The following is a 22724-nucleotide window of genomic DNA, read 5'->3' as shown; positions in this document are numbered from 1 at the left end:
GTAAAAGTGTGATCTCTGATTGGCCTCCAACTCATTAGTAGCTAATTTTGGCAAAAGTTGGTTGGCAGCCTTACCTTTTGTTCACCTTGACCAAATATCAATATGCCTATTTAAAAAATATATATATAATTTTGCATCAGTATCACAAAGGTTCATCTATGCACAAAGAATAAGCATTTTCCAATCACTTTTCGGGGATTCTGATAGAAAAGTAATCAAGTTAAAAAGGTCGGCAGAGAACAGTTTGTTCGTAGATAAAAGTAGTTTGAACTTTATAAACAAAGTACATTGCATATTTTCTTCCATTAACCTTATAAAGGTTTTCTTTCATTCTCACTGCTTATATTATGGCTAATTTCCTGCCAGTATGGAGACCCAGTTATGAGAACATGGCTTTCCCAGCAGGGTCCGGTGGTTTTGCTTGTGTTTATGAATACTTTTCCCTTGACATTTCTGTCCTCTTCATCCCAATAAAAGGCCTGCCGCTCAAGAAAGCAAGGCGTCCCACTGATGGGCCCACCATAATCAAACATCTAAACCTTTCTGTTATTATAAATAACCTCCACTATCTTTATTTTCTGCAACTGGAAACTGCTGTAAGGTTAGGTCAAATTTAACGTTAGATAAACCAACTTCCTCAGCCATTTTAGGTAAAAAGGGGGGTTTGGTACTTAAGCAGGAGCATTGTTATAGGGGAATATATATATTTTTTTATCTATTTAGAAATCAAAAAGTATAGGGATAATAGGAATATGTCATCAGGCTTGACAGAAAGACCCTTGAGAACACAAAGTTATTCTAAATCCTTTTCCACTCCCCAGTGGCTGTGCACTGGATGTTTTGCCCCTCGTCTGCTCAGTCCACGTGTTCCGTCTATTTTCTGTGCATAAGCAGTGCAGGAAGACTGCATATCCCCTGTTTATGCTACTGTGGTTGTCTCTAAAGATTCCCAGAAGTTGTATTTTCTGTTATTGGTCAAACAGGCTATTATTATTATATTTCCCCCCAGTATAAATAACTATTCGCCCATTATTGCTTTAAAAATTTAAGAGGATTACGTTTATTTAGAGTTAGTTTTACTTAGCGGATAGTCAGCGCACGCTATGAGAAAGTGGAGTAAAGTCTTTATGACAGAATCACAAAGGCAAAGCATGTCTGGTTTGGTGAGACTTTGTTTTGTCTGTAGAAGGTAACGGTAGCGTAGCATTGCCGCTAAGTATTTAGTGTGTGGTCATAAAGCATCATGAAATGGAGACCTAGAGCCAATCAAAGCACTTTTTGTGTTGTATTTTATACTTTTATTTCTGTTAAATTAGATAACATTGCCAGGTTTGACTCTGTCTGTTCAACATTACCTCTGCCAAGGAAGTTATGTTTTAGGAGAAATTGTCTGTCTGATTGTCTTTGTCTACTAGAGTTGAAACACTTAATCGTGATTAATTGATTATTTAAATAACCATCAACTAATCGATTAATCGTCAACTGGAGTCTAAAGACTCTAAAAAGGACCTTTAGCTGACTGAGCAACACAATTGGCGCATTGATTATATTAAAATTATTAAAAAATAAATAAATTAAGATAAAAAAATATATATATTTTTTGCCTATCAATATTCCATCCAGAACTCCTCAAGTGGAAAGGTTTAATCTCGTAAAAAATCTTGAAAATTTATGAACAGCTTTTATGGATTTTTTTTGGACCAAATGTGCGCCTCACACCAACAAACAATTCATTTAAATTCAGCAGTGATCCAGCTCATTGGTGGGTTTTGGCTATAGGTGTAAGTTATTAATTATGTCATCATCTTATTTTAATTAATGATTTTTATTATTTTTAATTATTTGTGTTGCCTCTACGCCGCTGATCAGTACTTTTCTTTTTTTTCCACATGCACAGCTCTGAGTTGTCTTGTCACTGAAATGTTCTATATGAACAAACTTGACTTGTCTTTGTTAACAGCAATATTTTTTCCTAGAAGATTTTTTAATTTTTTCATACATTTAGAAAAAATACTCAAAGTAACTGCATTGTTGATATCAGTGTCAGAAGATTCCGCTGCTGGAGCTCCATTTTTCTGTTGCTCCTCCAGAGTTGCCTCAGGCTTCCTGTTAACCTCTGTGATTAATGCTCTCCCCTGTTGGTCTAGATAAACAGCTGTCTCTTTGTAGGTTTGGACCTATGTCATTCTCTTTTCATGTTGGAAAGAGGTTAAACTTCACAGTGCCCTGTGGGATGCTCAAATTTAAGGCTATAGTTTTGAAACCTTTCCCTGCATCACTACATCTCGACTAAATTATCCCAAACTTGGGTGATGCTAGAGGAGTTAACGGTTTTTGATCTTATAGGAGGGTGTTAGAGTTAAAGTGGCTGAATACAAAATCATGTCCAATCCTCTACATTATGATTTGTAAAAATGTTTTAAAACCAGTTATCTTTAATGTTCCATATCACAGTAATGCTCTTCTGTTAGTTTGTCACATAAAAATCTCAATAAAAAAAAAGTTTATGGTTGTTACATAGAAAAAGGTACTTTTTGAGTAACATTTAAATTCTCACCTGTTCTTTGAGCGTATTGGGCTTCTGTTTGGCTTTGTGGTCTTCCCAAGTTTTACTACGGAAACTGTGCTTATTCTGGGAATCTTGTTCCAAACCTGCCTCTAAAGAAAGAGACGGCTGTTGAACATCTTGTGCGAGCTTGTTTTGGTGAACTGTGGATTTGGTAATTCATGGTTTCTGAAGGGGCTTCCTTTTAATTACATATATCCTAAAAAGTGTATATATGATGAGTGGAAATTCAACAAAAAAAGTCTTGAGTGGTCTGTGAGTAAAGGTATGAGATTATGTAGACCTTGAATAGGAGCTTTAGTCCCATTTTCTACATTCATTCATTTATTGCCAAAATGAGAAGAATCACCTCCTTGTGATCCTCCCATCCCTCTCTTGCTGCTTTCTTCTCTCTTATTTTTGGTTTGGGTTGAACAGGCACACTTTAATGCACACTCTGTGCATCTGACTCCCATTACAGATCTAGAACTCTGAAGCCATCTGGGAGCAGAGATCTCTTCATGTGGAAATTGAAGCCATGTGGTTGCTTGTTAGCTTCCTTTTTTAACTGGAATGTACAACTACCATTCAGCTAGAGTACAAGGCTTATATCATGATGAGAATATTGCAGGACATTCACATCCCTTAATGATTTAGTTGAACACATGAAAAAAACACCTGTCACTTTGCCTTTCTGACTGTTTTTGTTTTTACTGTCAGGCTAGAATTGCATAAGATTTTTGAAATGTTTGAATTATCATTTAAAAACTGTTTTTTTCCTATTTATTCTAGTGGAAATTTTTTTGAATATCTGAAATGTTTGTTAAAAAAATGAAATAAAACATATGAGCTAAAATATCACAACTTTGTAAAAAAAATTATAATAAAAACAAAAAAACTGGAAGCTTTTGATAGTTTTCTAGTTGTGCATCTTAAAATAAAGAAATTGAACATGATGATAGCAGCCCTAAAGTGAGAGTCAATATACGTATGCCCGATTATGGCTATGTGATATTGCATCAAATGTACCATGAAAATAGCCTTTCTTTTTGGTTGAAATTAATAAATATTTATAAATTTTTTTGGCTGGTTATGGCTGACAGTTTACTGAAATTACATTTACAATTTGCTTTTTACCAGACGTATTTTCTATTGATATTGGTCAGGTGTCCATCGTGATGTGTATTGTTATTGTTTTATTAGCTTTGTAATCTCTACTATACAATGTGGGCTCCCAAAACATCTAATAAGAATGAACAAACACACAGGGTTGATACGGATATGCTTAGCAGTGTCGATTATATTGTTCATCATTAGTTGACTGGGATACAGATAAGAAGCATTATATAATGGATTCTAACTCTATATTCTAACTTGTTTAGTCTGAGTCAGGTGTTATTTGGCCTTTAGTACAGTGTTCTACTCATCCTGTGGTAAGAACAACTAAACATCTGCCCTCCTCTGACTCATGCAATCAACAGTTTGGGGTTAGCTTTTGAGTGCCAGTCAAAGAACATAATTAGATTTTAATCTGAACTCTGTAATCCATAAACCGATCTTTTGAGGTTTTAGAGCAACAACTGTGCCGTGTTTGGAATTGTACCTACCAAAGAGTCGCATAAGATTAACATCCTTTTGCCCTCACCACACCCCGGGGTTGTTTTGAGTTTCAGGTTTAGGGCTTAGCCCTCTATAGCACACAGTGAATACGCATAAATATACACACACCTTACTGAGCAGTGCAGCCTTTGGGCTTGTTTTTTTTTTTTTTTTTTTTTTTTTTTTTTCACAGCCCAACAGTTTGCTGTTTCAAGAGTTTTTCTAATCCCAGGCTTTCATTCTTCTTGTGCTCTTGTATAATCCTCATCCCTAAATCGGATTCATACAGATTAAGATTGATTAAAGACCAAACGATGGATGACCAAAAAAAGTGGAAATATATTTAGAGAAAAAATAAACATTTTTCTGGCCAGCTAGTAATTTATCATTTAAGCAGATTTACAAAATTAGACTCAGATAAAATAAAAATATGAATCATCTTCCTGTAACCCATTTACTATTAAGAGTCATTGCATTGGTCATCTTATTTTAAATAACGGTTAGTTTTTACCCACTAAGTTTTTGTTACAGCTGACTCTCTGTGGTGCTTGTGAGCTGTAGACAGTGTGGGAGGAAATTTGGTTGATAAGTTGGTAAAGGAATTTTTGACTGCTGCCCCTCTCCCTTCCAATCTGAGATTAGTAGAGTGTGTGCCTTGCAAGCATTTTGTGGTCACAATGAGGCACCGAGCGCTTATATAGCAAGCTCAATTTAGAGCTCTATGTCATAACAGGAAATGATGTCACCTCAGCCTAAAGCTCAAAGCAGCATGTCCTGTCAACAAACAGGTTAGCTCAAATTTTCTTACACCTCTAACGAAATGTCAAAGCTGACTACATCTCATTAATTTATGGATTCTTTACATGGGCTTTTGTAAGAAATAATCTTGTGAAGTGAACAAACTCATGAATTTTTTCAGATCTTTAAATAAAAAATCTGCTTTTTGATCAGAAATTGATGATACTAAAGGCTTTTTCCTGTCGGAGGCCTAGTTTGTTGTCCCATTATTTTTGTTTTTACTAAGCCTTTCATTAAAGGAGTGGCAGCCACTGGTTTCCTTTTTCCCAAACACAATAGTATCAGCATTAAGTAGACTCAGCACAGGAACTAAGCATGAAAAACCTTAGAATAAAACAAAACAGACCTTTTAAGGTCATTTATATTGCTGGAGAAAATCCCCTTTAGTTACCAAAACTCTCTGTAATATTTATATGATTTAATATGTAATATTAAACCTAGGTTTGTTTATGCGTGCAGTTCAGGCTTTGCAGAACTATGCAGTTTTTTAAGTATAGCCTAATGAATGATTGTTAAATCATAACAAATGTCAGCCTGGAATAAAGATTCAGAATTAAGTATAATTTTATTGAACATTTTAAGTGTTTGTGTCTTTGCAAAGGGCATTTTAACATTATAACCTGAATATTTGTGGGGAGAATTATTCATTAGATTTTGTGATGAACCAATAGAATGAAGTTTATTATTGAGGAAGTGAAAGTGAAACAAAATTAAAGACTGTATGTTTAAAAAATATAGTTGCCTATTTGATCCAAGCCCGCTTTACTCTGATACATTCAAAGAAAATTTGGAGAAACCAAAAGACTTTAGAAGTCAGGCTATAAGTTACTCTACAGGTAATATGATCTCAGTATGAAAAAAACATTCCTGTCTAAAGTCCTCTGGGTTGTTTTTCTTTTTCCTCTTATTCTTTTAACATTGATAAAAACAATAAGAACACAGCTGATATGTCATTAATACTGTTGTTGAGAAAATTAAATGAAGATGAGGATATAAAACAAGATCCCAAGTTTTACATATATCACAGAATTCAGTCATTTTAGCAGCCAGACATGGCTGTCGTCTTAAGCAATATTCAGAGAAGCAGCCGGTACTGTAGTCCCCTGGTAAATCTGAACGAGCTGCATGGATCAAAACTCGGGTGATGGATTGTTGAAAAGGTAACTTATCCACATCACAAATCTGGTGTTTTTGTCAGACTCATTTGTTAAGAAATGAGCCCTATTAGCATTTTGCTACAAACATTAATAGCATGTGGACAAAGTGAATTCTGCAGACCACAGCATCCTAACCGTATGTGTGGTAGTGGCAGCATTATGCTGTAAAAATGTATTTCTTCAGTAGGGATATGGAAGCTATTCAGTCATAATAAGAACTTGGCTGGAGCTTCTGACGTGGAAATAATGGATTAAAGCGTTAAAGCCTGCAGAAGGCTTAGACCTCTGGCAGAGGTTCATCATTCCTGCAGGAGAGTATCCATGAAGTTCAAGGAAGTGGCTCTGACCAAATCATGTTCATGTGTTGGAAAGGCACAAATCCTATTAAGAATTTCTGCACACATGCTCTCAAACTGTTATGACAGCTATTTTGCAAAGAGGAAGAGGCAAAAATACCAGTTTCTAGATGAGTAAAGCTGATAGTGAAATTTCCCCCAAACACTTGCTGCAGATGCATTGAAAAGAGGTTATCCAATATTGACTCATGAGGGTTAAACCCAAATAAAAAAACAAAACAAAAACAGTATCCATAATAAAAGGAAAATAAGACCATTTAAATTTTTTTCTAGATTAAGTCAACAATCACATAATACATCATTCAATAGTTAACATAGTTTATTTCTTCCAGGTTTCTATTGAATAATTCCTTGATAGATTTACAGTTTTAGCTCATTGGTGTTCTTTTTTTTGCATATTTTGGATTCTCACTGTTGGCTATATTAATTTAAAAATTGATGCCTAACACTTGTAGTAAAATGTGGAAAAGGATTTCATTTTCAAGATAAGCAGTTTACCCAGCAAGTGGTGACGTTGATATCAACCAAAGCCCTAAGTTTCTGTACGTCTTCCTTTAAAGGGGAACAAAGTTTTTTTTTTACAATTGCCTCTTAAATTTTACGTTATTACATCATAGTTGGATTATGTATGACGTCATCCGCTCACCGGACAGGAGTTGTGACAGGCAGCCCAGGCCACAGGCGGCTACACTTTACCCCTTCTATTCATTCGGCTAGCTAATCGGAATTGTTCAATTCCATTTCGAGAGCGAGATCATTTGTATTAGTAGCACTAGACATCTTCCAGGTGTGTGAGTAAAACTAGCAGCAGTTTAGCGGACAGGATGAATGAATAGTAGCAGGTATAACGTCATACACACTCCACTTTGTTTAAAAAAAATATAAATGTAAAAAATATTCGCCTACATGTTATGAATGCTGGCGTACCACAAATGATAAATTATTAACAGTTTAGTTTGTGCCTTCAAGTCGTTGCCCATAGGAAGACGTTACTTGGATATAACCTGGATATAACCGGAATATCTTCAGAACAGCTTCAAATGACACAAAACTAATATGGGTGAGTAGAACATGATGTAATAACGTAAAATCAAAGCCCCTTTAATGTGAACCTAAACTGATGATGTTCTAATCCAATATTGATATCGGGAGTTGGTCACATATGAAAAAACAAAAAATTGAATATGTCGCCTTGTAGCTAAAACCTCTGTTATCAGCAAGCCGATAGAAACACCCCACATTTATCTGTCTCATTTTAAAGTAGGGCTGCAACTAAGAATTATTTTGCAAATCGATTCATCTGTTGATTATTTTTCCGATTAATCCATCAATAATCCGACAGCAAAAGGTTCCTTAAAGAAGACATTTTGCGTAATTAAACCAGGTGGAACTAAAACTTAGAATTTTTGATAGAGCATATTGATGGAGGAAAAAGATTTGTATCTTAAATGCAAAAGGTTTACATTTTCTTTTGACAAATTTTGGTATAATTATTTCATACCTATTGTTGATTGCTATTCCTTGTTCAAGTAATTTCACTTGATCAAACCTTTTCTAACATCCCACGCTACCCAATGAAGAATAAAAGCATGTATGGCCTGTGATGACATCGTATCTGGACAATATTTCTATCTAACAACACTCAAAGCTGCGAAATTGTTGTCGAATTGGAAATGAAAAAAGTTGTAAAGAGGCAACCTTAATTACCTCACATTTGTTTTCTTTGGAAGGTTCACAAAAACCTGCAGATACAGTGTATTTAAAGAGTGTAAGAATCTGAGCTAAGATGGATTAGAAAAGAGAAGCCATAAGAAAATAAACCCACACAGCAGCTGACTGCAGCTGCCAAGTTCTTAGCATTCAGCGACCACCTGCTAAGAACAGAGGCTCAGCTGTTTTGACAGCAGACAGAAACAGCTGTAAATAATGTGCTGTTGAAGCAAAGACAAAAACAACATTTAAATAATAGTTATGGTTTATAAACTTCAGGACTTTATCTAAACAACTGGATACAGTTGTGTGCATGTCCTACCTGTATGTAGAAAAAAGACAAACTAAATCTACAATTTTCTCCAGTAATTTATCTAATTTTTAGAATTCGTGTTAATGGAAATGTCTCCTACATATTTCACCTTCACGTTTTAAAATGAGGTATAACAGAGGAAAACATTAGAGGTTAAAGTTTAAAGAGGCAAGTGTTTTCCCACCTGTTAGCTCTGGCATGGCACACATGAACACTGCATGATGCTTTCCCTGACTAAGCACCTTTAAGAGTCCTCCTTAGCACTCGTTTTCATGCACTTGCTTTTTGTCTTGGCTTAACGTTAGTTTCTTAAAAGCAAGTACAAGTCTCCTTTAACAGGTTGATGAGAGTTCTTAAGTAAATATGGCTGCTTGTCATTTATGCAGTTGTTCCATTGCCTGTGAATAAGGCAGGGAAACACAGCTACACAATTCATAGATAATCCCCTAAAAACCCTCCTTAGTTTCTTTAATATTGTCTTCCTTTAAGTTAAACACTTAGAAAATGTGTTATATATATATATATATATATATATATATATATATATATATATATATATATATATATATATACAGCCTATATATATTTGTTTTTAAGGGCAGACAAAAGAGAGTCAGCTTTTATGCTTCTAAGGATGCTGACTTTAGCATCTATAAAGTCCTTATCCAAAGCTGACTTTGGACCCTCTCTCTGTGAGTCACTTTGTTAAAAAAGTCACAGAGGGCAGAGTGAGACCAGACCAGATAAAAAAACAAAGTAAGCTTTTTTTTGTGTGTGTTTTTAAAATTCCTTATCTCATGGTAACATGGTTCATTCTTTTCTTCTAATCATGCCAGCCAATTTCTTCCTTATGTCATTGTGACCCAGTATTGGTAATATTGAATGTATATGTTATTAAATAAATAATATATGCATAAAACAAAGCTCTGTGAGGATTAGTCCATCTTAAACTCTCTGTGATTAATAGCAGAATAGATTCCCTGGTAGATAGTTAGTAGAATTGACATACTTTTTTTTTCTTTTATCAATTAAACCTAAACATCCCTTCCTTTAATATAAAATAAATGTTAGCGTAGATGTACAAGTTCGTTCTCAAAAATATGGTTTTAGTATCTGATAAAGATCTAGTGGGTGGTGAATACTTCCTGACATTTAAATAATTGTAAGATTATCTTATTCATCTATATTCTGTCAATATTACAGCATTGGAATCTGTGAATCATTTTATCAGATTTACATTAGTCACACTGTACACCCTTTAGCAGATTACTCCCTCTTTAGCAGATTATTCCATCTAGTTACCCTTTTTGTTGTTTGTTACATTGATTATTTATCTGCTTCCTTCCAGATTTTGACATGAAGAAGGATATAGATGCATTGATTGCAGAGGAACGGGCAGATATCATCTCTAAATATGATAAGGTAGGTAGGTATACAGGAATAAAGGCATCTTATAGAGATGATGAGCTACATTTCCACTGTTTTCTGGACATTGTGAACAAACTTTACAATATGCAGTTTAAAAATCTACAAAAGAAAATCTCTAATTTGTTGAAATTTTTCACTTTACATTGAATTAGTGTCTGCCTTAAAATCCCCTTAAACTTCATACATGTTCTTTTTTACATCGACCATTTTGACTGGGTTCAACATTTATTGTTAAAACCTTTAAAGGTTCTTTTACATTCCCCTTTCTTTGTTGTAAACCTTGAATAAAATGTATTTAACCTGAATGGTATTTGGTCATGAAGCAGAATGTCTGTCCTCATTCTCCCAATTTGGACGCTTGTTTTTTAGGGCAGGCAAGAAGGCGTCAGCATCGACCCTTGGGAGGACGCTGACTTCAGCATCTATAAAGTCACTGACCGTTTCGGCTTCCTGCAGTAAGTAACTTAAACTATTCATTCGCGGCAAATCATTGCAGCTTGGTGGCGGTGGCGTTAGCATAGTAGCATGGACAACGAGATGATTGAAAATGAACACAACGGAGATCTAGTCCTATTGGCAGACATCCATTTAAAATGTAGACAACGGCATGAAAAAAGTGGTTTCTACTTTTACTTTTATACTTTAAGTAAATTTACAAGCCTGTACTTTGTTACTTTTACTTGAGTAAAGAAGTTTAATCAGTACTTCCACTTTTACCAGAGTATTTTTTAACACAAGTATCTGTACTTTTACTCAAGTATGGAAAGTGAGTACTTTTGCCATCTCTGCATTTCAGTACCCTTTTGGTTAACTGATCCAAGCTCAGTCTGAACTCGGCACGGATCAGTTTTCAGAGCATAGTGTAAATGAAAAAAAAAAAAATCTGGATACAAATGACCTTTAGAAAATCCCTGACCTGGACTCTATACAGAATTTGTCTTTTCATAAAAAGATGGCTCCATGTCCAAAATTCAATCTAACTTAATGTAATTACCAATGCTACCAAAAAGAGCGCTCAGTTATCCAGGCTGATGTATGCTGGGAGTTTGTTGACTGCACAAAACATGTGGTCGAGGTACAACTTGCCAAGGGATTTTGAATTACACACTTTATCTATTGGGGAAAAATATGCTTTATTGTAGCAAGAAGTTAATAAACAGAAAGCAATAATCTGTCACAATAAAATTATTAATAAAATAAAAGTGCATAATGTGTCTGTACATATAGCTGTTATTGCTTTATCTTGGTATTGCAGCTGATATTTTCATTGATGAGGTAGTAATGTTAACTGATGCAAATATATCAGTGGGTGCAACAATACAGGTTGTGTGTATTGTATATTCTGACAGAGATTGGTGTGAATGATCTGCAGTATCCCTCCTTCCTTTGCATTTAGGAAGGAGTTTGTTTCTGAAGGAGATGTTAAGGCCCCCACAGGCTTATATATGGGGAGGATGTAACAAGAGTTGTTGATGTCAGCTTAGCTAACATTCTCACCCACCTCTTCAGTGGAGTCCTGGGGGATGATCAAGTGTTTATATATTTTATACTCACTGTATAATTTACAACCTCATAGATTAGAGTCTTTGCTTTATGTAAACTTTAATGCAAAAAAATAATAATAATAATAAAAAAAAAAGCATCAAGTGGTTTTTACCGGGGACTATATAGTGGACTTTATAGTGAACTTAGTTAACTGATCGTTCAGATGAATTTTTTGTTTTCACTCCCCTTTGGTCACATGACTCTGCCTCTCTGCCAGTGCCTGCGCCATCTTTATTTGTCACCGCTGTCAGGTAGTGGCAGCTGGCCGCTGTGACAGTTAATCACATAATGCTTTGCGAGTAGAGATCTCCTTGCAAAGCATTCCAGGATATATCGGCTTGTCTAGTGACAATAGATGATCACTACTTTTCAAGGTGCAATGTGAGAAATTTCGAGTCCACTACTTTTTTCATCCACTAGATATTCTTACACTCGTCTAAAATGGTGTAACCACTGTATAGTGCCTATATAGGGATTAGGGCAGACATTTGGATACAGCCATGGATTGTTTATTTTACAAATGAGTCATGTCATGTAGAATGCCATCTAATTAAACTCCTGGGTGTAGTTTTTTTCTTTTTAACTTACTGACTTTTGTCTATTAAATGTTTCCCTCTATGCTAATTTATATTTTCTATTTAAAGAAAATGACTGCATCAATAATGTGTGTATATCTGATCTTTTTGCTCCAGTGAGAATGAACTGCCAACGCCCACTGCGATTGAAGAGAAGGTAAAGACTTTCTTTACTGAAATGCATGCTCAGATTTCGCTCGTCGTGTCATTCCTTTTTGCCCACTCACTCATGCACCGATGTGATTCTGGGATTTTTTTTTTAGCAAAAGCAACAGGAGTTGGAGCGAGTAGCGAAATGGCTGAAGATGGTGAAAAAATGGGACAAGTACAAGAACAGTGAAAAGGTTAACAGCGTCTCACATAAAACGCTAAGATCTCGGTTTGGCAGCTATGCTTCTTTTTCTCTTCTATGGGTTGTATTACTTCCTTCCCATTTATAATCTATTTTCCATTTCCTTTTAAAGCAAAGGTCATTTTCTTACTCACCCCCATAACTATCCACAATTTCATGGTCAAGACACTCAAAGTAAAATAACTACAAGCAACAAGTCCTTGAGATTTAGAGAATAAATACTCATGAATATGTACCACCACCTTCTGTGATTGTTGTGTTAAAAACAGATTTTTTTATTTTTATTTATTTAATAATCTTTGTGTGTGTTTCAGCTGGTGAAGCGGGTGTATAAAGGAATTCCTCTGCAGCTGAGAGGCCAGGCTTGGGCTTTGCTTTTGGACATAGAAAAAATTAAAAAAGACAATCAGGGAAAATATGAGGTATTATTTTATTATTATGATTTTTTAAATAAAGCACAAGAGATTTTGAAAACTGTTAGATGTGATTGTGAACTGCTTTCTCTGGTCCAGAAAATGAAGCAGCAGGCTCGAAACTTCTCAACAGAGATCAAGCAGATAGACCTGGATGTCAACAGAACATTCAGAAACCATATCATGTTTATGGACCGCTTTGGAGTGAAGTGAGTTCTTTATATGCTTTTTAGTTTTATGTTGCACATATTATACAGCTTGATTTGATACATAAAACTGCACTAAAGTCTATATTTACTGTCATTTTCAACCAGGAGACTTGCCAAACAATTTTTAATTAACTATCTTATTTGTTTTGGCAGCCAAACAAATAGATCAGCAACATTTAATTAGAGTTTTGCAATAACCATTGACCAAAAAACAAAGCAAAACAAGCATTCCCTTTTGTTTTAAAGTAACTTCCTTAGTGTACCGTAGTTGTTTTCTGACATCTGATGTGTTTTTAAACTTGCCCCCAGTGGGATTCCTGCAGGGTGTGACCCCTGGCCTAAACTATAAAGCACACTACACGGTTGCAACAAACCGGAGTGGTGGTTTCCTCCTCTCAGCATTTTATTAGCCTTCCTGTCAGTGCACAAAGCCCCACAGGAAATGGCATTCATGCAGAATGTGCACCGGTGAAAAAGCACACATGTGCAAAAATACCCCTGCAAAAAACAATGATGCATTTCGCACTAATTCAGAAATGTATCCAACACCTTTTTAAATGCAAGCATCATATTCTGCTGGTTTCTGTTTTGTTAGCTGCGGCCGTAGAAGCCACTTAATTTGTCTCTGAGTGTACAAGAGCGCTCTCTTCTTTCCCTTTGTATTGCACTTCCCCTTGTATTCAAAGCCAGTGTGTCCAAAACAGACCAAACACCGCTTCATCCTGCCTGACTACCCACTCCTTCCCTGCAAGTCAACAGCTGTCCAACAGACACTGAGACACAGAGAGCTATTTAAAGCTCCTTTCCTGTCTCTTCCAATGGACATGTATTTGTCATTGACGCCTGGAGGGCAGACGTCCTCATTACATCTACATTATGTTTTTCTTTATGCCCCCCACTCACAAACACATTCATATTCACAAACAATAGGTGTTTTTGTGCTGCCTGCAGCTTTTTGAGACTTTAGATGTAATCGGACACAGATGCAAACCTCAAAATGCTTCAGTTTCAGCTCATATTTTGCAAAACTCTTGCACCTACATTTTCCCATTTTAGACAAGATCCAAAATCTTAAATTAATTTGATTTGAGGGAAACCCAAAACAAAATACTACATAACTGTAATATGAAAGGAAGTGGATTTTTAATATTTTAATTTTTTTGACTAAAATCTCAGTTTTGGATGCATTTGTATTTGGCCCCTTTATGCTTATAAATTGCCCCATCAGTAAATAAAGCCTAACATGTTTTATTAAAATCTCTGTAACTGAAACTCTATTACATTGTGGTGGTTCATTTCCAAACCCAAATTAAACTTAGAAAATATGGCGGAATTTGGGGAATTCATTCCCAAAAACAACCGAGCTTCCATTTTTATAAAAAGATGGACAAGAATATCAGTCTCTAGAAATTATCCCCTCTTCAGGTATTATTTTAAAGTCATCATGGCTGTAAAATACCTACTGATGGTGGCCAAACACACGAGCAGAGCACACCTCAAGAGTTTAGAGAACCATAAAATATTTTACTACGTTAACAGATATTTTTTCATACTCTGTTTTGTTTTTCAAATTTCAATGAAAAACAGAGATTTGTAGAATTAAAAAAAATACTGTTCAAGGTGTATGAGTATGTTTTGAAGGTGCCGGATGTCTGCATTAACATAAACTATTATTTCAATATATATATATATATATATATATATGTGACCTAATAGATCTGCCAATATTAACTTCAAGATCACTAAATAACGTTGGTTTTTTTTTTACTGATCTCTTTGGACAATATACTGATGAGTTTCATGGCTGTTTCCCAGGAACCACATCCATGTTTTTACAGGTGTCCTTTTTTGTTCCTTTTCCAGACAGCAGGCACTGTTTCATGTACTGGCAGCTTACTCTGTCTACAACACGGTAAGTGTTTTCTGAACAATGTAGATGTGCATCATAACCTCAAGTCTGTGTTGCATGACAGAAGCGTTTTGAGTGTGCTCGCCTTGCATCTGAAATAAGACAGCAGCGCCGCAGCAACCACTAGTCCATCAATAGTGTTGGTTGGTTCCTGGTCAGATTCAGCAGAGAGCTCGCCAAACTCTATCGACCCATCTGTTCTCACTCTTTAGAGCCTTGAGTGAGATCTTTTATTTATGAGTGTGGCTAAGCCTGATCTGCTCAATCAGAATGTAACAGTTCAGCTGCCAGCAAGCCCACATCCACGTTTTATTCCATTAAACCAAGCTCTTCATCGAATTATCCATGAATAATCTGTTACTGACAAACATATCTAATAGGTAGCAAACCTAATAGCTGCATTTATGTAAATTTAAATATCCTGCTATTCACTTTGAAAAAAAATTTCTTATAGAACCACCTCAGTCTGACCAGACTGATTCAGCATCAGTCAATCAGATTTCAAGAATGATAAAAACCTGGATAGATATTTATCTGGTAGATATAACTGTGCACCTGCCATTTGTAGGAGCATATTAAGCTATTAAGTTCTCCTTTCATGTCCATGGCTGCATGACGGAGGGTTTGATGATTGTAAAATGTTAATCCTGTTTACCTCTCCCTCATTCATCAATAGACTGTAATTCTTGGCTGCTGGTGTGTGAAGGCATCCACCGCATTAAACTCAGTCCTGCACTGAGTTCATCAGATTCATGGGCTCCTTATGGATCTTTCTTTTCAATCATTTGTCTTTTATTAAATCCTCTACACATTAAAAACACAACTAATGGTTTTCATTTACCCAGGTACAGAAGTGGACAATTCTCCTTAACACTATAAAGATATTTTTTAAAAGGCCTTGAAATAAATGAATAATTTGCAGCTATTGTGTATTTGCAAACCATTTCTCATGTTAATAGTTTTTTACTAAATTAATGGCGGCTCCTCTCATGATGTTTTTCAAAGAGACTTAACTAAAGTGTTTTTTTTTATTAAAATTTATGTTTAAATGTACAAAGTTTATAGAAATGTTTCACCAGCAATCCAACCCTTTTTTTTCCATATTTAATAGCAATATGACATGACTTAGAGGTCCATTGCTTTTAGCCACTGGTCAGGAGGCAGAATAAAGAGCCATATTTAAGTTCCTACTTCTGAGGTCTTCACATACCTCTTTGAGTGTGTGAACACAAGCAGTCACCCAGGTTAATGCTATTTTTAGCTGATTCGAACAACCATGTTCCATTTAAAGATATAGTTTTCATTGAATCTTTGGCACAGTATCACTTCGTACAGGTTGAGTAACTAAAATCCTGCAAGGTTAAAAAAAAAGATCTAATCAGTGCTGGTGGATGCTATGTGCAGGTACAGATTATACAATAAAAGTCATGCAGGCTTCATAGTCCAGCATGCAGTAGTGTGGAGTGGGTGGTATCAACTATATCTTACTGTGAGCAGGATAATAAATTAACTTGGGCGAAAAAAGACTCCAAAGCTCACTGTTGGAGAGATGCAGAAAAGAATGGCAACTTCAGCTCACTTTATATTATTTAACCCAATCTTCAACCAGATCTTTGAGTAATGCCACATTTGAGGTACATTGATGTTTGAAATAAATATCTGCTGGAATCTTCTAGGAGGCAGAGAAGGGGGTTGTGTTTCCAACAGGATGATGTATAAAAAAACTTGCAAAACTACTAAAAATAATCTTTACATATTTTTGTGTTTTGCCTACTATAATAAATTGACTTAAAGATTTAACTTCTTTAAATTTCTCAGTGGGAGATTAAATTACCACAATAAACCACGCATCCTCTCGTGGGATTACAAATGTATCATCATCTGCTAATGCTCATTTTTATCTCATCTTTATATAGATCTGTTTTAATCTCTTATCACAGAATCTTTCCATGATAAAGAGGAAGTACATGTAAATACAGTTTCTCTGTCCTCAACTGTAATTGATGTCTATTGCTATTTTTTTCCTCTAAGAGCCACCGGACTGGACATTTTGTATATCTAATTGAATGTTTTCATTTTTCTGGATCTTTAAAATATGCAAAAAATGTTTAACAGGGTTGTTAAAAAAGATTGTACAGATAGCTGCATTTGGGACTGTTGCTTTTACCTGATTATTACCCTACACCAGGGAGTTTGTTTTTATCAGTTCCTCTGTGGACGAGGTGTTTGCCAGAGGAAATGGGCATGCGTTTTCTATTTTTATTTTTTTCCCTTTTACCCTCTTCTCACACAATGCTGAAAAGAAATTGGGTCAGTGGGAGAGCTAAGAGAGACAGGAAAGGCAAAATAGAGAAGAGGATGTTTGACTTTTTCACATATGTGCTGGTAGAGAAGAATGTGGAGAATGTGCAGTTTGACCTCTCTTTAACCTTAATTATATTTACTTTTTTGCCTTGAAAGGATACATGTTGTGCCTCTATTTCTATCTGAAAAATAATCCCACTTAATATGGAAAAATACCAAGTGTGTGTTTGTGTTTCCATGTTTGCCGAGGGCTTGTTTCATGTAAATCAGTGAATCAGTCAGTTTGGTGGTAATTCAACCAGAAGAATGACATTACTGAAGGTGTATGTGTAGCTCTGCAAATGTTTAAAAAAATCTATCAATGCTTTTAATTCATCTTTAAATTGAGTACTGCTTCAGTCTAATCCATGCCAGATTGGTAGATACTTTCTATCCCCTACATTAGGACCTATGTGTGTTTGTCATAAAATTATGAAATTACCGCTCATTTGTCAACTCAAACTCTGTTTTTTCTACCAGGAGGTAAGCTACTGCCAGGGGATGAGTCAGATCGCTGCGATATTGCTCATGTACCTGAATGAGGAAGATGCCTTCTGGGCTTTATCCCAGCTTCTTACAGACAGCAAGCACTCTATGCATGGTGAGGATGAGGAGAAGCTGACCCATCTAACTTTTTAAAACCAGATTTATCCTTTAAAGCTATCTTTTATGTTGTAGAAGAATTTGCACAGTGGTAAGTCATGTAAAAACTAGATTTTGTTTTATTGAGGTTACCTTGGTCTGGTTTTAAACTGTAATCAATCTGAAATATTTGTTTAAAAAAGAGGAATTAATATTTTGCAGCAAATATTTCATTTCTTTGTAAATGTGCTGCCATCTCTGATTTTACCATTTATAGTCTGATTTTTTTTTTTTTCCTTCACTGTTGCAGGATTTTTCATTCCTGGATTTCCCAAGCTGCAGCGTTTCCAGACTCATCATGACCTCATCCTCTCCAAAATGCTACCTAAGCTTAAGAAATACCTGGTGAGTTCCAGTATGTAATAATGGCCCAATACTGTTGTTAAGCTGGTTTAAAAACAGAAATTTATAGCAATTTCTTTTAAATATTTTTACCCTCACAGACTCAGTTTCATGTTGAATTGTTTTCCCACAGGACAAGGAGCAGATGACAACAGGGATTTATTCCACCAAATGGTTTCTGCAGTGCTTCATCGACAGAGTATGTTGTTGATCTTTCTCAAACATGAACTGTCTACATATCTTGTTTCTGTTTTTAACTATTTATTCCTTATTTCTGATTATGTTTTCATAACAGACGCCCTTCACCCTCACATTGCGCTTATGGGACATCTACATTTTGGAAGGAGACAAGATCCTTACAGCCATGGCTTATACAATCCTCAAGTTACACAAAAGTGAGTCTTAAGCCCCTGCTAAATGTTGCCTTGTCACATAGTGCTGGGAAAAAAAATCAGGCAAGATGCTCTTAAGCCCAGACACATCTGTGATACATAGGGTGGATTACATGGCAAGCCTCCTCACGGTTGGTTGCGTCTTCACTGAATGACTTGCATTAGACAAGTGGCCGGTTGCTGCGGAGAGGAATCAAAAGCTGACTTTTTATTGGTTAGAGCTAAGCATTGCCTCAGCATGTTGGTTGATTTCTTCCAGTTAAATAGACTGTTGAATCATCAACACCAGTTTTTACTTGGAGTTTACCCAACAATAGGAATAATGGAATTTTACGTATATGTTTATCCATCAACGTATTATGTTTATCCAGAGCGGCTGATGAAGCTCCAGCTAGAGGACCTGAGGGAGTTTCTTCAGGAGGAGCTGTCTCATTCGTTCATACTACCGGACGATGCTGCAATTGAACAGTTACAGGCCGCCCTGTCAGAGCTGCGCAGTAAAAAGCTGGATCAACCTCCTCCAGGTGCAACTCGAATTCCTTTCCTCTGTTTTTCTTAATATTTAATTTTAAAGTCACAGAAAAGATCAGAGAATACCTATCACAAACTTAAAACCCTGATTACAATTGTCTATAGTGTCAATCAAGTGAAATAATTTAAGGAAATAATTAAATGTTAAACAGTATTTGTCTCCATTAGATGAAAATATCCCTGTTTTTCAGACTCTTTTAGAAAGGTGTTTTCTCCTTAGTTATAGCTGCAAGTTTTTGGCAGCAAATACAGAGGCCTGAAAAAGTATTCACCTTCTCTAGTTATTTTGTGTTTTTGTCTTAAAAACTACAATTAAAATGAGTTAAGAGTTTGCATAATTATATATAAAATATATGCCTACAACAATTTTTTTTGTGAAGAAAACAACAAGTATAAAATAGTAAAACGTAAGCATGCATAAGTGTTTGCACCCCCATAAAGTCACTACTTGGTAGAATGATTTTCAGGTCAATATAAAGCACTTGGCATGTATGGACATTCTGTGCAGGCCACCCTTCTGAAAAACTTGGTAATGTAATCCGAGAGGGTCGGATCCATCACTGAATGAGGCGTGTGACCCAGAGCCGCTGTACCGCAGTCTGAGCTCCTCTCAAACATTAGAGCAAATAGATAGAAAACTTACCAAATCAGTTTAATTTTTGATTCTCTGATTTAGGATTTAATGTAGAGGGGTGAATGTAGATCTATCTTTAAAAGTAACTCCATGACTTCTCAATCTGCTGGTTCAAAGTGTTCTATCAGATTCCAAAACATAGACGGAGACTTTAATTTTCCATCAGTGCAGCGTTTCCAGTTGCTTCAAGCTGTGTTAAACCTGGTAGGCACTGGTCTATGGCCTTTAGTGGCTAAAAGTTACGGTGTTGATTTAAATCTTACCTAATATGCGACTTCTATAGGTGAATGATTTCAATTGATTTAATTTAAAATAAAATGCTAAATCAAAATGAATGGCTTATTTTTTTTACTTGTTCTTTTGCAATAATCAAACCATATATCATTTAGTTTCCTCTTTAAAACTGATTTGTTCTGTTCTAGCTCTTAAAATCCTGTTAAAAGTATGGTTAGGATTTTGGCTGTAAGGAGAGAAAAAAAGGGGGTTTGGGATAGGATCAGTTTTGCAAGGCACTGCATTTTTCTTCAGTTCCATCCATGTGATGCATGTTTTCTCTTTCCTTTTTTAGCCAAGTCAGATGAGCTGCCAAAGAAGCCTCTGGGTCAAGAGAGACCAGTTCTTCTTCACCCATTGCAGTCTAACTCTCCTCCGGAGGTCAAAATAAATCATCAGACAAACAGCAAGCCTATTTCAGAGACTGAGAAACTGGAGGCAACTTCCAATCATCACGCTTCTTCAATGTCTTCATTAGTTGTCCGTGCAGAAGGAACACCTTCTTCCCTAAGGCACTGTAAATCACCACTGGTACCTCCAAAAGAAAACAAGCCATCTATTGAGGTAGGGATGGGTAGAGATATGAAGAAGTTGCCCCCAGAGGTTAACCAGGAGTTAGGAATACAGGAGAACCAAGCGACTGACACAGAGTCTCAGGAGGGATCAGTGGATTGGCCTCCACCCTATGAGCCCTCCCCTTCGGATGCTGTGACTATGCAGACAGAGGTTGACATTTCGGACCTTCCTGACCTACCCCCTCCACCTTTGTTCTACCCTGAGCAGACTGACCAGCAGTTTCTTGGCAGAGAGTCGCCTAGCCTAGAGCCTGAGACTCATCCTGATTCGCACCTTCGCTCTCCATCCCCTTGTCCAGCCTTACCACTGGCTGCTTCAGTCAGGCCATCCCCCAAACCAAGCCCAAAACCATCCCCTCACTTCATGAAGATAAGTACTTCTCCAACAAAGCCTCCATGTCTCCCTGTCCACACACCACCCTCCTCATCGCCTCCCAGAGTCCCACCCACTAAACCAACCAAGTTCCCAGTTTCCCTTTATGTTCCTGGGTCCACAGGGGACAGACGACCCTCCAACACATCTCAGTACGATAATCTCTCAGAAGCTGATGACGACGATCGCTTTGTGGAGAGACTACTTGCCTGCACCCTTGAGGAAGCTCCATGCAAACCCACCCACCCTACTGACAGAACCTACGACCCTACTCTCTACCCTGTCCCCCCACCTCCTCTCTTTATTCCTCCTTCCCCTTCCCCTCTTCCCCCATCGATGTGCGTCCTCCCTAGATTGCCCCAAGAGCCAGAATATAAAGGAGAGTCCAGCTGGGTGGATGACTCCATCATCCCCCCTCCTCCACCAAACTTTGCAGACAGATTCAGTCCCTTTCAGTGTACCTCTGGCATCTCCTCAGACCCAACCAGGTCCTTATCACCTGTTTACTCTAAGAATTTCACCAGAGCCCCCAGAGACCATTCTGCCTTCCCAGCACCTTTGCTATACACAGGGTCTCCCCCGTGTCACATCAGGTCCTCAGGACAGTCGCCAATGGGCATCACAGGAGTACAATGCAGCCCGGACTTCTGTAGTACGCCTCCTGTTGGACAAAAACTGCCAAAATCAGTAACTTTTTGATGTGGCAGCTGTTCATGCCCGATTGGCCTTCAAAGCTACTGTAAAGATAAAAGGGCCAGTAGCTATTTGTCAAGAACTGTTCCACGCATGTGTGACAACCATTGTTCTATGTCCAGCTACTGTACCCACTCCTATGGCAGTTGCACCACTTTTAAGGAAACTGTTGTCCAACTCTATTTGTAATTTTGTACCAAAAACAAGGTGTCTTAATCTTAACATGGTGTACTTAGTGTGACGACTCTACAACAAAAGGGCTTTCAGACGACCAGTTATCCTCCGCAAACCAAAACATTCAAATGGAAATAAGTAGTCAGGTGTGAGCAGGCTCACACGTCTTCTCAGTTTGTCAAACTCTGAGAAACTGTGTGTAGGTTAACATAACATGTCCACTAAACCAGAGTACATTTATGCAGAACTCATAAAACTACAGGTTCCTTATTGTCGTTAACACCAGCAGCAGCATGAATGGTGCAATAAATGACTAATGTAAATACAGACCTATCTTTGACTTGTTTTTTCAGGTATTTTTCCCCCCCTGTGGTAGCAGTGGATATTCTTTAAAGGAGCTTTGTTTTTTTATACATTGTTACAAAGCTCTAAAAAAGAAAAAAAAAGAAAAAAAAATTTCTATTACACCTGGCTTTACAGCAGTATTACACTGTTTATATGTCCATGCATGAATAAGATAGGGGGTTAATGTGATATATTGGCACAGACTGTTTTTCTGTAGATGTTTGACTCTTTGATGGTTGCGCCATCTACTGGCCAGAAAACAAAATACAAATTTAGGCATTTTACCAGTCATTGAAACAGTTTGGTGTAATTCTAACGAAAGCAAGCATTTCATTTATTTATTTAAACAAAAAACATTTTCTTTCAAAATGCAGGTTGAGCCACACAGTTAAAGACCTGTAGGGGCTAAGCAAAGTCTGTTTTTGTTCTGTGTCCTATAAACAGTATTTTGTTTTATTGAAACTTGTCATTTCTAACTGTTGCAGTTGGTGTTTTTTT

General features: G+C 36.6%; 1 protein-coding gene across 2 annotated transcripts in view; it reads left to right on the top strand.

Annotated features, from left to right (window-relative positions):
• Positions 1-21891, top strand: part of si:dkeyp-19e1.3 (USP6 N-terminal-like protein) — a 29458-nt gene extending 7567 nt beyond the window's left edge. Inside the window, exons 2-14 of one of the 2 annotated variants that reach the window (XM_038275664.1) lie at positions 9827-9900; positions 10276-10361; positions 12144-12183; positions 12290-12370; positions 12693-12800; positions 12891-13000; positions 14864-14912; positions 17733-17853; positions 18145-18239; positions 18370-18435; positions 18532-18631; positions 19000-19152; positions 20362-21713. In XM_038275664.1, coding sequence (XP_038131592.1) covers positions 9835-9900; positions 10276-10361; positions 12144-12183; positions 12290-12370; positions 12693-12800; positions 12891-13000; positions 14864-14912; positions 17733-17853; positions 18145-18239; positions 18370-18435; positions 18532-18631; positions 19000-19152; positions 20362-21713 — 2427 coding nt within the window. In that variant the 5' untranslated portion in view covers positions 9827-9834. Of the gene's footprint in view, positions 1-9826; positions 9901-10275; positions 10362-12143; positions 12184-12289; positions 12371-12692; positions 13001-14863; positions 14913-17732; positions 17854-18144; positions 18240-18369; positions 18436-18531; positions 18632-18999; positions 19153-20361 lie in introns of both variants that reach the window. The other variant, XM_038275653.1, reaches the window with a different exon arrangement.
• Positions 21892-22724: the final 833 nt, after the last annotated feature.

The sequence above is a fragment of the Cyprinodon tularosa genome, unplaced genomic scaffold (assembly GCF_016077235.1).
Source record: "Cyprinodon tularosa strain WSP-4 unplaced genomic scaffold, ASM1607723v1 ctg121, whole genome shotgun sequence".
Lineage (NCBI taxonomy): Eukaryota > Metazoa > Chordata > Actinopteri > Cyprinodontiformes > Cyprinodontidae > Cyprinodon > Cyprinodon tularosa.
Note: the sequence above shows the minus strand (reverse complement) of the source record. Positions and strands in the feature narration are given on the sequence as shown.